The sequence below is a fragment of the Schistocerca cancellata genome, chromosome 8 (assembly GCF_023864275.1).
Source record: "Schistocerca cancellata isolate TAMUIC-IGC-003103 chromosome 8, iqSchCanc2.1, whole genome shotgun sequence".
Classification (NCBI taxonomy): domain Eukaryota; kingdom Metazoa; phylum Arthropoda; class Insecta; order Orthoptera; family Acrididae; genus Schistocerca; species Schistocerca cancellata.
Genome location: NC_064633.1, coordinates 346,015,268 through 346,031,160, shown reverse-complemented (window position 1 = coordinate 346,031,160; position 15,893 = coordinate 346,015,268). Strand labels below are relative to the sequence as shown.

At 45.7% G+C, this 15,893-nt stretch overlaps 1 protein-coding gene across 2 annotated transcripts in view; it reads left to right on the top strand.

Moving 5' to 3' along the window:
* Nucleotides 1-15,893, top strand: part of LOC126094879 (uncharacterized) — a 214,891-nt gene that overhangs the window by 105,568 nt on the left and 93,430 nt on the right. For both annotated transcript variants that reach the window (XM_049909512.1, XM_049909511.1), the window contains 2 exons: nt 12,989-13,366; nt 13,904-13,996. In XM_049909512.1, the coding sequence (XP_049765469.1) occupies nt 12,989-13,366; nt 13,904-13,996 (471 nt within the window). The remainder of the gene's footprint in view (nt 1-12,988; nt 13,367-13,903; nt 13,997-15,893) is intronic.

Sequence of the window (15,893 nt, the reverse complement as noted above, 5' to 3'; positions counted from 1 at the left end):
TCTGCTTTTGTACAAGGTTGGGGAGACAATTACAGTTGGTCAAGGCCTCAGTGAGATCCTTCGTATATTTTGAGGCAGACTGCTCTTTACTACAGATGTGACAACCATAGGTGACAAGGCTGTATGGGAGGGACTTCTTGATATGGAATGGGTGGAAGCCATTGAAATGGATGTATTACTGGTGCTTGGTACGTTTGATATGGACAGAGGTACTAATGTAGCGATCTTTGAAGTGCAGCATGGTGGCTTGATGGATTGAGTAGGAACAGATGAAGCGAATGGGGAGAAGGTGTTGAGGTTCTAGAGGAATGTGGATAGGGTGTCCCCACCCTCAGTCCAGATCACAAATATGTCATCAATTAATCTGAACCACGCCAGGGATTTGGAATTCTGGGCAGTTAGGAAGGATTCCTCTAGATGGCCGATGAATAGGTTGGATGGTGCCATACATGTGCCCATTGCTATACTCCAGATTTGTTGGTAAGTGATATCTTCAAAGGAGAAGTAATTGTCGGTGAAGGTATAGTTGGTCACAGCGACTAAGAATGAAGTTGTAGGTTTGGAATCCAATGGGTGTTGGGAAAGGTTGTGTTAGATTAATACTAGTTCCATGGATCATGAATACGATATTTCGTAATGATGTGGAACGAGTCAAATTTTCCAATACATGACATAATTAAGTTAATTTACCAACATACTTAAGTTAATATAACAACTCTTTCATTTTTTTGTGTTTTTTATTTTATTTTTTTATATTTTTTTGTTTTTGTTTTTATTTTTTATTTTTAATTTATATCTAAAAATTCCTCTATGGAGTAGAAGGAGTTGTCATTCAGGAACTCTTTTAATTTCTTCTTAAATACTTGTTGGTTATCTGTCAGACTTTTGATGTTATTTGGTAAGTGACCAAAGACTTTAGCGCCAGTATAATTCACCCCTTTCTGTGCCAAAGTTAGATTTAATCTTGAATAGTGAAGATCATCCTTTCTCCTAGTATTGTAGTTATGCACACTGCTATTACTTTTGAATTGGGTTTGGTTGTTAATAACAAATTTCATAAGAGAGTATATATACTGAGAAGCTACTGTGAATATCCCTAGATCCTTAAATAAATGTCTGCAGGATGATCTTGGGTGGACTCCAGCTATTATTCTGATTACACCCTTTTGTGCAATAAATACTTTATTCCTCAGTGATGAATTACCCCAAAATATGATGCCATATGAAAGCAACGAGTGAAAATAGGCGTAGTAAGCTAATTTACTAAGATGTTTATCACCAAAATTTGCAATGACCCTTATTGCATAAGTAGCTGAACTCAAACATTTCAGCAGATCAACAATGTGTTTCTTCCAATTTAATCTCTCATCAATGGACACACCTAAAAATTTGGAATATTCTACCTTAGCTATATGCTTCTGATAAAGGTCTATATTTATTAATGGCGTCATACCATTCACTGTACGGAACTGTATGTACTGTGTCTTATCAAAATTCAGTGAGAGTCCGTTTACAAGGAACCACTTAGTAATTTTCTGAAAGACAGTATTGACAATTTCATCAGTTAATTCTTGTTTGTCAGGTGTGATTACTATACTTGTGTCATCAGCAAAGAGAACTAACTTTGCCTCTTCATGAATATAGAATGGCAAGTCATTAATATATATTAAGAACAACAAAGGACCCAAGACTGACCCTTGTGGAACCCCATTCTTGATAGTTCCCCAGTTTGAGGAATGTGCTGATCTTTGCATATTATGAGGACTACTTATTTCAACTTTCTGCACTCTTCCAGTTAGGTACGAATTAAACCATTTGTGCACTGTCCCACTCATGCCACAATACTTGAGCTTGTCTAGCAGAATTTCATGATTTACACAATCAAAAGCCTTTGAGAGGTCACAAAAAATCCCAAAGGGTGGTGTTCGGTTATTCAGATCATTCAAAATTGGATTGGTGAAAGCATATATGGCATTTTCTGTTGATAAACCTTTCTGGAAACCAAACTGAGATTTTGTTAGTACTTCATTGTTACAGATATGTGAAGCTACTCTTGAATACATTACTTTCTCAAAAACTTTGGATAAAGCTGTTAGAAGGGAGATTGGACGGTAATTGTTGACATCAGATCTATCCCCCTTTTTATGCAAAGGTATAACAATAGCATATTTCAGTCTATCAGGGAAAATGCCCTGTTCCAGAGAGCTATTACACAGGTGGCTGAGAATCTTACTTATCTGTTGAGAACAAGCTTTTAGTATTTTGCTGGAAATACCATCAATTCCATGTGAGTTTTTGCTTTTAAGCAAATTTATTATTTTCCTAATTTCAGAGGGAGAAGTGGGTGAGATTTCAATTGTATCAAATTGCATAGGTATGGCCTCTTCCATTAACAGCCTAGCATCTTCTAATGAACACCTGGATCCTACTATATCCACAACATTTAGAAAATGATTATTAAAAATATTTTCAACTTCTGACTTTTTGTTCGTAAAGTTTTCATTCAATTTGATGGTAATACTGTCTTCCTGTGTTCTTGGTTGACCTGTTTGTCTTTTAATAATATTCCAAATTGTTTTAATTTGATTATCAGAGTTGCTGATTTCAGACATGATACACATACTTCTGGATTTTTTAATAACTTTTCTTAATATAACACAGTAGTTTTTATAATGTTTGATAGTTTCTGGGTCACTACTCTTTCTTGCTGTCAGATACATTTCCCTTTTCCGGTTACAAGATATTTTTATACCCTTAGTAAGCCATGGTTTGTTACGAGGTTTCTTACGAGTATATTTAACTATTTTCTTGGGGCAGTTTTCAGTGGCAGTAAGGCCATAGGCCATAGGCATTAGGGATGTTAGTGTAAAGGGAGGTGACAGGGTACCACGTAAAGGAACAGGAACTATGGAGAGTCGGTGGAGGAAATGATTGATATCTTTTGTATAAGAAAGTGGTTGCAGGTAATAGGCCGAAGGTGTTGGTCTACAATGGCAAATTTTCTCTCAGTGGGGGCACAGTAACCAGCCACAAAGGGGCATCCTGGGTGGTGATTGTGGTGTCACTGCCAGACACCACACTTGCTAGGTGGTAGCTTTAAATCGGCCGCGGTCCATTGGTACATGTCGGACCCGCGTGTCGCCACTGTCAGTAATTGCAGACCGAACGCCACCACACAGCAGGTCTAGAGAGACTGACTAGCACTCGTCCCCAGTTGTACGACGACTTTGCTAGCGACTACACTGACGAAGCCTTTCTCTCATTTGCCGAGAGATAGTTAGAATAGCCTTCAGCTAAGTCCATGGCTACGACCTAGCAAGGCGCCATTAACCATTTCTATAGAGAGTCTCACTTGTATCATCAAGAATGCTGTATACAAATGATGGAGTAAAGTTAAGTATTCATGGAGCTACGTACTTTTCTTTATAGCATTCATTACGTATCCTGTTTCAGACATAAGCAAGCCTGCGTGAGTTGACGCGTGCCCTTTCGGCTTCCTCGCCTTGTGTCTAGACTGTCTTGTCTAGACACAACAGTGATCCACCCCTACTGCCTCCAAATCACCCCGTTAACTTTCCAGAATTGCTAAACCTCAAACTTTGTCTCACCTTCATTCTCCAAATCCCTGAACATGCAAACTAACTTTACATCCATAGAAAGAACTGCAATCCACCACCTAAAAACTGATCCCAACGTCGTAATCCTACCTGCTGACAAAGGCTCCATCACTGTTGTTTTGAACTGCAAGGATTACCTGGCAGAAGGACTCTGCCAGCTGTCAGATTCATCTACCTGCAAACCCTCCCACAGTAACCCCATTCAAGAAGTCCAGCAAGATCTACACACTCTCCTCAAATCCTTAGGCTCATCCCAGGACCACTCCCTGGAGTCTGGAGTCCATCTCTCTCCTTACCCCTACCAGTCCCGACTCCCCTACCTTCTACATGCTTCCCAAAGTCCATAAGTCCAAACACCCAGGATGCCCCATTGTGGCCAGTTATTGCACCCCCACTGAGATAATCTCTGCTCTTGTAGACCAACACCTTAAGCCAGTTACCTGCAACTCACTTTCCTACATAAAAGATACCCCGACTCTCCACAGTTCCTGTTCCTGTATCACATGGTGCCCTGCTTGTCACTGTTGATACCATCTCCCTTTACACTAACATTACTAATTCTCACGTTCATACCGCTGTTGAACAGTACCTTTCCCAGTGCCAATGTATTCCAAACCTACACCATCCTTCCTAGTCACCCACTATTATTTCTCCTTTGAAGGCATCACCTACAAAGAAATTTGGGGTATGACTATGGGCACCTGCATGGCACTATCCTGTGCCAACCCATTTATGAGCCATCTAGAGGAATCCTTCGTGAAAACCCAGAATCACAAACCCCTCACTTGGTTCAGATTCATCGATGACATCTTTGTCATCTGGATCAAGGGTGATAATGCTCTATCCACATTCCTCCAGAACCTCAACATCTTTCGACACATTCACATGCAAATACCAGTATCAGTTGATGAGTTTACTATTTATTTCCCCCCTGCGGGTTCGGGGGTTAGAATAGGCCCGCGGTATTCCTGCCTGTCGTAAGAGGCGACTAAAAGGAGTCTCACATGTTTTGGCCTTATGTGATGGTCCCCTCTCGGGTTTGACCTCCATCTTTCTAAATTATTCCGAAGAGCGAGCCAATTGGGGAAGGGCGCCTTACATGGTGCACTGTATCCGTCGTGCAATTAGACCTTTAGCCGTCTTTCTCGTCGTTGCAATGGTGTCCCGCTCGTTTTCGATCTCTTGGGCGATTACCACACTGCACTCTGCAGTGTTTCTTTTAATTGCGACGACGACCTTGGCCATTTTTGCACCTAAGATCCAGCACGGTAGCCAGTCCGTTGTGGTGGGGCCGCCATGTACCCTCTTGGTTGTAGCCCCCTGACAACACAGGGATCGCTCTACTGATGCCTGCGCCGTTCACTCCCCACGTATGCCAAGGAGTAGATGCCCATCTCCCTGGGGCATCAGGACTCCCGGCAATGGACATCCTGCCAGGTGGCTATTGCTGCGGCTGGGTGGCGCCCGTGGGGAGGGCCCTTGGTCGGAGTAGGTGGCATCAGGGCGGATGACCCGCAATGAAGCGTGGTACATCATCTCTCGCTGGCGGCCAGCCGCCAGCAGTCTCTAAGCGTTCTCGGGCTCAGTTTAATGCACAGAAGTACGATCCGAAAACGTTCCCCTCCCTGGCCACGCCGTGGGAAGAGCGTAAGTCCCAGGATGGAGGTAACAGTTATTCGCCCCGATTCTTAGTTTGCACGAGAGCTGATGGGGAGTCTTTTCTCTCCACAAAGCCTCAGTTCTTCGTCGAGCATTTAGAGGACAAGTTTGGGGAGGTGGAGGGCTTGTCTAAAATGCGCTCTGGCTCAGTACTGATACAAACGGCATCCTCCGCCCAGTCACGCAGGTTACTTGCTTGTGACAAGTTGGGGGATGTTAACGTTACTATTACTCCACATAAGAGTTTAAATATGGTCCAGGGTGTTATTTTCCATAGGGACCTCCTTTTGCAGTCTGATGACGAGCTGCGCGCCAACTTAGAACGTAGAGGTGTTCATTTCGTCCGGCGCGTTCATCGGGGTCCGAGGGACAATCAGGTTGCTACCGGTGCCTTCATCTTGGCCTTCGAGGGTGATACGTTACCGGAAAAGGTCAAGGTGATGGTCTACCGATGTGACGTCAAGCCCTATATCCCTCCCCCGATGCGGTGCTTCAAGTGCTGGAAGTTCGGCCATATGTCTTCCCGCTGCACTTCCAGCCTCACATGTCGAGATTGCGGACGCCCATCTCATCCCGATACTCCATGTGCCCCGCCTCCCATCTGCGTCAACTGCGGGGAGCACCATTCACCTTGCTCGCCAGACTGCAGAATATTCCAGAAAGAGCGCAAAATCATGGAATATAAGACCCTGGACCGCCTGACTTATACTGAGGCCAAACGGAAATACGACCGATTACATCCAGTGCGAATGACAACTTCCTACGCCGCTGCTACAACACCTGTGCTAGCCCCATCAGTTTCGCGCCTTCCGGCCGGATCGACGAGTGGTACAACTCCTCCTGCCCCCTTGCCAGTGGGGGGCTCTACCCACCGGGTTGCTCCTGTGCCACCTACCTCAGGAGCAACACCATCCCCCCCATCGGGGACGTCGGTCCCCGCTTCTAAGCCGGAGAAGTGTCCAACTTCTTCGGCTTCTCACGCTCGCAAGGGGTCCCTTGGGTCCCTCCCTTCCCAGGTTTCCACCGGCGGGAAGGCTGACGATCGACAGTGGCGTAAGTGCCCACAATCTGCAGGTCGAAGGGCTTCCCGATCCTCCTCAGTCCCGGAGACTGAATCGGTGAAGCCCTCCCAGCCGGTTAAACCCAAGGAGCAGCGTGAGAAATCAAAGAAGAGCAGCTCTAAGCCCAAGGAATGCGCGGTGGTAGCCACCCCATCGCAACCTTCTAGCTCTGCGTCTGGGGACGAGGTGGAGATTCTGGCGTCCGCTGAGGACCTCGATCTCGCCGGTCCCTCAGACGCCGTGAATAGCAATAGCACTAGCACGGGTGCTCAATCGGAGGCAGCAGGTGACCCAGCGGCGTAATCTGCCGTCCCAGTCCCAGCATGCCTTTCTCAGCCATGGACAAAACCATCCTCCAGTGGAACTGCAGCGGTTTCTTCCACCATCTAGCTGAGCTCCGCCAAATTATCAGCCTTCACCCTTTCCTCTGCATTGCTCTGCAGGAAACTTGGTTTCCAGCAATGCGCACCCCCGCCCTCCGTGGCTATCGGGGTTATTATAAGAACCGAGCAGCTTATGAAAGGGTGTCTGGTGGCGTCTGCATCTATGTCCTTAACTCTCTTCACAGCGAGTCTGTCCCTCTACAAACAGCTTTAGAGGCTGTCGCTGTTAGGGTGTGGACGCCGCAGGCTCTTACCGTCTGCAGTCTTTACCTTCCACCGGAGGGCGATGTCGCGCAGCATGTCCTGGCTGCGCTGATAGCCCAATTGCCGCCACCTTTCTTATTACTGGGCGACTTTAACGCCCATAACCCTCTGTGGGGTGGGTCAGTGGCAACAGGTCGAGGCGCCACCGTTGAGCGTTTATTGTCGCAGCTCGATCTCTCGATTTTGAATGATGGTGCCTCCACACACTTCAGTGTGGCGCATGGCACCTACTCCGCCATTGACCTTTCAATCTGTAGTCCTAGCCTCTTACCATCTGTCCACTGGAGTGTGCATGACGACCTGTGTGGTAGTGACCACTTTCCGATTTTTCTGTCACTACCACAGCGTCACTCTTCTGGGCGCCCTAGCAGATGGGCTATGAATAAGGCTGACTGGGACTTGTTCTCCTCCACTGCCGCTATTGAGCCTCTCTCAACTGATGCCATTGATGCGGTGGTTACATCGGTCACCGCCGGCATCGTCACTGCCGCCGAGTCTGCCATTCCCCGTTCTTCTGGGTCCCCTCGGCGGAGGGCTGTGCCTTGGTGGTCGCCTGAGATCGCTGAAGCGATTAAAGATCGCCGGCGGGCGCTCCAGCGTCACAAGCGACATCCCTCCATGGACCACCTTATCGCCTTCAAACGGCTGCGTGCGCGGGCCCGCCTCCTTATCCGCCAAGGCAAGAAGGAGTGCTGGGAGCGGTATGTGTCCACCATTGGCCTCCATATCACTCCATCGCAGGTCTGGGCGAAGATTCGACGCGTCTACGGCTATCGGACCCCTGCCAGCGTCCCTGCGCTCTCACTGAATGGAGCAGTTTGTACAGACTCCGACGTCATTGCAAGCCGCTTGGCAGAGCATTTTGCTATGAGTTCCGCTTCTGCGAATTACCCCCAGGCCTTCCGCTCCATTAAAGAGCGGATGGAACGTCGGAGCCTTTCTTTTCGCACCAACGCTTCTGAACCCTACAACGCTCCATTCAGTGAGTGGGAATTTCAGAGTGCCCTTGCCGCTTGCCCTGATACCGCTCCCGGGCCAGATCGCATCCACTGTCAGATGCTGAAACACCTTTCAGTGGACTGCAAGCGACGCCTCCTCGACCTTTACAACCGTCTCTGGGTCGAGGGTGAGTTTCCGTCGCAATGGCGGGAAAGTATTGTCATCCCCATTTTGAAACCTGGAAAGAACCCTTTGGAGGTGGACAGCTACCGTCCCATTAGTCTCACCAACGTTCTTTGCAAGTTGCTTGAACGGATGGTGAGCCGGCGCTTAAATTGGGTGCTGGAGTCTCGGGGCCTTCTGGCTCCGTCTCAGGGTGGGTTCCGTAAAGGCCGCTCCGCCACCGACAATCTGGTGAGCCTTGAGTCGGCCATCCGTACAGCCTTTGCCCGCCGTCAGCACCTGGTCGCTGTCTTTTTCGACATGCGGAAGGCGTACGATACGACATGGCGTCATCACATCCTTTCTACGCTTCATGGATGGGGTCTTCGGGGCCCTCTGCCCATCTTTATCAGAAATTTTCTGTCGTATCGTACCTTCCGCGTGCAAGTCGCGGCCTCGTATAGTTCCTCCCTCGTCCAGGAGAATGGGGTACCCCAGGGCTCTGTCCTCAGTGTCTGCCTGTTTTTAATTGCAATAAACGGTCTCGCTGCGGCAGTAGGAAATTCTGTCTCCGCTTCCCTGTATGCTGACGACTTCTGTCTTTACTATAGTTCTATTAGCATTGCAGCAGCTGAACGTCAGCTACAGGGCGCAATCCGCAAGGCGCAGTCTTGGGCTGTAGCGCGTGGTTTTCAGTTTTCGGCTGCCAAGACCCGCGTTATGCATTTCTGCCGGCGCCGAACGGTCCATCCTGAGCCGCGGCTTTATCTTGCCGACGAACTTCTTGCTGTGGTGGAGACCCACAGGTTTTTGGGTGTACTTTTTGATGCCCGGTTGACTTGGCTGCCTCATATCTGGCAGCTTAAACAAGCGTGTTGGCGGCATCTCAACGCCCTGCGTTGTTTGAGCCACACCCGCTGGGGCGCCGACCGATCTACCCTGTTGCGGCTCTACCAGGCGTTAATCCAGTCTCGCCTGGATTATGGGTGCCTAGCTTATGGCTCAGCATCCCCATCTGCGTTGCGGGTGCTGGACCCAATTCTCCACAGCGGGATACGCCTTGCCACTGGTGCTTTCCGCACCAGCCCTGTGGACAGCGTCCTAGTGGAGGCAGGTGTACCTCCACTGCGGTTCCGACGCCAACGTTTGCTGGCCGCTTATGCTGCCCATGTTTTTAGCTTGCCCGGGCATCCACATTATCGTGTCCTGTTCCCGCAGTCAGTCGTCCATCTGCCAGACCGTCGGCCCCGGTCGGGTTGTCCGATCGCCGTACGCATCAAGGAGCTTCTCTGCGGGCTTGGGTTTTTCCCAGTTCCACCTCCTTTCTGGGCGCCTCTGCGTACACCCCCGTGGTGTGTTCCTCGCCCTTGCCTTCGGCTCGACTTGGCACAGGGCTCGAAGGACTCGGTCCCTCCAGAGGCCTTCCGCCGCCGCTTTTATTCCATCCTGGCCACGTATCAGGGCTCTGGAATTGTTTACACCGACGGTTCGATGGTTGCTGGTCGTGTCGGGTATGCGCTAACTCTAGGGGACCATTCCGAACAACGGTCCTTGGCGGCTGGCTGCAGCGTTTACACTGCTGAGCTAGTCGCCATCTTTCGTGCCCTAGAGTATATCCGCTCCTGCTCAGGTGAGTCCATCGTTATCTGTAGCGATTCCCTGAGCGGTTTACGAGCTCTCGACCAGTGTTTTCCTCGTTCTCGTCTGGTGATGGCTATCCATGAGTCCCTGCATACTCTTGCACGTTGCGGCCGTTCTGTGGTCTTTGTGTGGACCCCCGGTCACGTTGGTATCCCAGGCAATGAACATGTTGACCGCCTGGCGAAAGAGGCCACGAGTAAACAGTCTCTGGACGTTGGCCTCCCAGAGACTGATTTGCGGGCAGTCCTCCGCCGAAAAGTTTTTGCGCTTTGGGACGCTGAATGGCGCAATCGGATCGTGCCCAATAAACTCCGTGCCATCAAGGAGACGACGACTGTGTGGCGGTCATCCCTGCGAGCCAACCGCAGGGACTCTGTCGTCCTTTGTCGGCTCCGCATTGGCCACTCCCACCTGACACACAGTTATTTACTGCGCCGGGAGGACCCTCCTGTATGTCGCTGCGGGGCGGCTTTGACAGTGGCCCACATTTTGTTGGCCTGCCCCCTTTTAGCTGTGGTCAGGCAGACATTTGCGCTGCCTGATACGCTCCCTGCCCTTTTATGTGATGACCCTGGCATGGCTGACTTAGTTTTCCGTTTTATTCGGGCAGGGGGTTTTTATTATTTACTCTGAGTGTTTGTTCTGTTCTTTTGTGTTGATTCTGGCCATTGGCCTACGATTTTACGCTGAGTTTTTAATGTGTTCTCAGTGGTTGGCTTCTCCTTTTTATCTCTATGGTCGGCCAACCACTGTCACACTCTGTGTGATTTTAATTTGTTTCGTCTGATCTCTGTAGGAGTATTTCTTGTCCTGTGTCGTCTGACGTCTTTCCTGTTGTTCGTTTTTTTTTATTCTCTTTGGGTGGTTTTACTTTTTTTTGGAAAAAGGGACCGATGACCGTCGCAGTCTGGTCCCTTTAATCCCCCCCAAACCAACCAACCAACCAACTATTTATTTCAACATTCTAGTTTTGGGTCCACAGATCTGCAAGCTAGTATCTATATTTTTGTGAAATTCTTCATATTTGTGTGTTCTTTGATTCTTTATGTTACATAATTTATTTCGTACTTCCATTTCTGCTATTTGCATTAATAGTATTTAATTGTGTGATTCCAATATTTGACCTGACATTAGGGCAATTAACATAAAAGTGCCATCATGCCAACTCACAAGAGCTATATGCAGGCTTACTATTTTACTCAAAGTAAGTTTTTTTAAACAGTAATACTTATTATGTATTTGATGTAAGATGGTGTGTTAAAATTTCATTTCACATAGGATCAGTTAAAAGTTTCTTTTATTCTGAAAAGAACACTTTCCAGACTTAGTTCATATAAAAAACACCTTATTTGTTTTGCTTTGGAAGCTGTGAAAGCAAAAAGCAGTTAAATAAGAATATTGATTTTTGAACACGAAAGTGCTTGAGATGATGTTATATTGCAAGTGTATGCCATTTCTTTCCTCATACTTGGCAACTGGCTCAATTTATAAGGTATAGAATAGTCATGTATATTGACACAGGTATTGAATCGAGAACAGCTGTCAATATGATTAACTTCGAAGTAGATATCCTCAGTGTAGCACAGTAGCTTAAATCACTTAATAAAGGCAAGTCCTCCAGTCAAGATTGTATACCAATTGCACTTAGCAATTATATACAACCATTCGTTTAGTGAAAGATCCTTAGCTAAGGATTGGAAAGTTGCACAGGTACACCGATAATTAGGAAAGGAAATAGGAGTAATCCACAGGATTACAAACTCATATTACTGATGTTGATTTGTAGTAGGGTTTTGGAACATATCATGTGGTCGAAAATTATAAATTATTTGGGTGAAAACAATCTATTGACAAATTATCAACATGGATTTGGTAAATATCATTCTTCTGAAACACTACTAGCTCTTTATTCAAAGTAATGAGTGCTATCAACAGATAATCTCAAACTGATTCCATATTTCTAGATTTCCAGAAGGCTTTTGACACCATTCTTCTAAAGCAACTTCTAAGCAAATTGTGGGCCGATTGAGTATCAGTTCAATTATGCAACTGTATTTGCAATTTCCTGTCAGAAAAAATCACATTTCATAGTAACTGTTGGAAAGTCATTTAGTAAAACAGAAGTGGTATTTGATGTTCCCCAAGGAAGTGTTGTATGCCCTCTGCTGTCTCTAATGTATATACACAGTTTAGGAGACAATCTGAGCAGGGCTCAGATTGTTTGCAGATGATGCTGTCATTTACCATCACATTTACTCATCAGAAGATCAAAACCAATTACAAAATTATTTATATGGGGTATGTATACGATGCAAAAAGATGCCATTGACACTAAATAATGAAGAGAGTGAAGTCATCCACATGAGTACTACAAGGAATTCACTTTATTTTTTTGTTACATGACATATCACACAAATCTAAAGGCTGTAAATTCAACTAGATACTTAAGGATTAAAATTTTGAATTACTTAAACTGGAACAATCACGTACATAATATTGTGATGAAAGTGAACTGAAGACTGTCTTTTATTGACAGATCACTTTAAAGGCGCAAGAGATCTACTAAAGAGACTGCCTACACTATGCTATATTTCCTCTTGTGGAGTATTGTTGTGTGGTATGTGATCCGCATAAGGTAGTATTGACAGAGACCATTAGAAGAGTACAAAGAAGGGGAGCTCATATTCTATTATTGCAAAATAGGGAGTGTGTGTGTCACTGATATAATACACAAGTTGGGGTGGCTATCATTAAAACAAAGGCATTTTTTTGCTGTGGCAGGATCTTTCCCTGAAATTTCAGTCACCAGCTTTCTCCACCGAATGTAAAAATATTTTGTTAGCTCCCACCTACACAGGGAGAAGTGAGCTTCATTATAAAATAAACACAGCTCGCACAGAAAGATTTAAGTGTTGGTTTTTGCCGTGCGCTGTTAGAGTGGCATGCTAGAAAAATAGCTTGAACATCGTTTTATGAACCATTTGCAAGGCTTTTTAACTGTGAACTGCAGGGCAGTCATATAGATGAAGAGTAATGTGGAAAAAGAGTTCAAATAGCATTTTGCACTGTGTAAAAAAAAAAAAAAAAAAAAAAAAAAAAAAAAAAAAAAAAAAAAAAAAAAAAAAAAAAAAAACGATGTCATAATCACTGTAGGATCAATGAGAAATCAAACCTCAACATATCGGATTACACCCCCCCCCCCCCTTTCATCCGTAATGGCTTATTTTCCACTCATTAACTTCCATAAATTTTATTGTTAAAGGTGTTGTGGATGCTGATGCTAACAGTGGTTGCCCACTTCAAGCTGCAACTAAGCTGGTTCCTGTACCAGAATCTCTGATGAGCCCAGACTATCGACCAGTGACTGCAGCAATACTTGGTCGGCCACATAGAGTTCGACCCCCTGGAGGGAAAGGATCTCCAGAACGTTGTCAGAGTGCGCACTCTAGCCCAAGAGCAAGACCGCGAAGGGGCGGTGCTGGAAGTGGACGGCATGGTTCACCACGTCGCATTCGTGTTAGCAATAGTAGCGATGATGATAGTGAAATGTCTGCATCCAAACTAGAAACAATAAGACACAGAGCACAAGAGCGCTGGCAAAGAAAAGACGCTGTGCCTCCAGCAGATCTCTCAGCTCCTGGTAATTAATGGTCATATAATCTCTCTCTCTCTCTCTCTCTCTCTCTCTCTCTCTCTCTCTCTCTCTCATTTTTCTCCTTTGTCCTTGTTCCCTGCCTCCCCTGCTTCATGTGCTGCCTGCATGCCACCTCTCCCTCCCTCCCCCCTCCTCCACTGCCCTGTCCCACTCTCCTCTCTCCCCCATCTTCACACTTTCACCTCTACCTTCCCATTCTCTCTCTTCCCTCTCTCCCTCACTGTCTTTTCCCTTTTCCCTCCCTCCCTCCCTCCCTCCCTCCCTCCCTGTCCCTCACTCCCTCCCTCCCTGTCCCTCACTCCCTCCCTCCCTGTCCCTCACTCCCTTCTCTCCATTCTCCCCCTACTCACCCTTTCCCCATAACTCACCCTCCACCCACATCCTCCCTCTGTCCCAAAATCATCCCTGCCTCCCCCCCCCCCCCTCTGCCATTCCTCCTTCCTTGTCTCCCCCCTCTTTGTGTGGTTTTTTAATAATGTGCTGTGTTGGTAACATTCTTTTTGATTTGCGTATCCATTTTAGGTCCAGCAACTGAATGCACCCAGTGGAAGAACACCAATGGGGTACAGTCAAACACAGAAGTCAGTCAAGGAATGACAGTTGACATCCAACAGGGTAAGCAAGACATCTAAATACTCCATAATTTATAGTAATACACAAACATGTTTCATTATTATTCTGTGGTTGTTAGTTTCAGCTCTGTATACAGTGTGTGTGAACTCAGTGAAGAAGGAAAATGCAAAAATGTAATTTCGCTCACGCCTTAATTTTTAGCACTAAGAAGAAACCAAGCTTATGGAATCAAGATCATAGCATTTTGTAAATGAATACCCCATACATGTGTCCTCATGAAAGAAATTCTTTCCTGTGTGGGAAGAAACTGAGTCTCTCTTGTGTACTTCATTAGAATCATATAACTGGCAAGATTTGCATGATCGAAAGTCAACGGTAGGGTTAATCAAAAGTCAACAGAAGGGTGTTTCTGATTGTAATATTTAACATATTTTGACACAGGTACACATTTATTTATTTTGTGAGACAAACAGGCTTTGCTGAAAGTGATTAAAGTTGTTTGGCTGTCTTGTTTTGATATGTTACATAACTTCTTAATCTCATTCTTCTCTGTTTCACCACTGACAGTTATCATTACAAACAGCACTTATGTTTTTGTTTCCAGCATCAAATTATTTGCTGACTTTAGCCACAATTTTTTCTACCTTTTTATTACTTATGTTATTGTAACTGTGATTGGGAAATAGCTCTGAAATCTGTGATGCGGTAGATAAATTAAATGAATGAAAGTTGTCCCACAGGAACAGATATTTAGCTGTTAAAAACTAAATCCATTTTAATTATTATATACAATATCCCATCAAACTTCTTATTATGGATAACATTCCACTTTCTTTGTTGGCACAGTTATTCAGCAAAACATTAAGCATTATTTGCTACTGTAGTTGATAAGAATTCTGACATTTCACAAATTGAAAAATGCTGTTGCTTTTGTCTCTATACCTATGATCAGTGATGACAGTTTTGCTTAACATTGAACCCAACAGTCTCATACTTAAGGTTTGCTTTGTGCTCTACAGCGGAAGTTTTCAAACTCATGAAAGATTATCAAGGAGCACGTATGAGGTATTCATATAACTGAGAATTATATTTCTCCCTGAATTCATAACATGTATTTAAAAATCACTATAATACTCAGAACAAAATGAACATTAATTTGAACCAACATTATGGATTACCCAAGATCCATAAGAACAACGTTCCACTGAGACCGATCGTTAGCACTCCTGGCTCACCAGCGCATAAACAGGCAAAACCCTTGGCCTCCCTGCTCCAGCCACACGTGGGGAAGACCTACACATACATAAAGGACTCAGGACATTTCATTAAGAAGCTGAAGAAACTGAAACTTGCTCCAAACGACATCCTGGTCAGCTTTGATGTTGTTTCGTTGTTTACGAAAGTGCCACTCAGTGATGCTCTGGAGCACATCGGTTCCATTTTCCCGCAAGACGTCATAAAGCTCGTCCATGCATGTCTCACCACGAGCTATTTCACGTGGAATTGCGATGTCTGCGAACAGCTGGAAGGCGCCACCATGGGTAGTCCTCTTAGTCCAGTGGTGGCCTACTTCTTCATGGAACAGTCACTGCACTTGATGACTTGCAATCCTAAGGTGTGGTACAGGTACGTCAATGATACTTTCGTGGTGTGGAGCCATGGTGAAGAACAACTCGGTGGCTTCCTAAGACACTTGAACAGCCTCCATGCCAACATAACATTTACCATGGAAGTAGAAAACGACAAGAAACTGCCATTTCTAGATGTGCTGGTCACAAGGGACAGTGAAAACCTGGGACACAGCGTGTATCGAAAACCGATACACACGGACTGATACCTGCACAAACTATCAAACCACCACCCGAGCCAGAAAAAGAGGCATGATTAGTACACTCGTAACAGAGCAGGACGAATATGTGAGCCACAGCACCTCGAACGA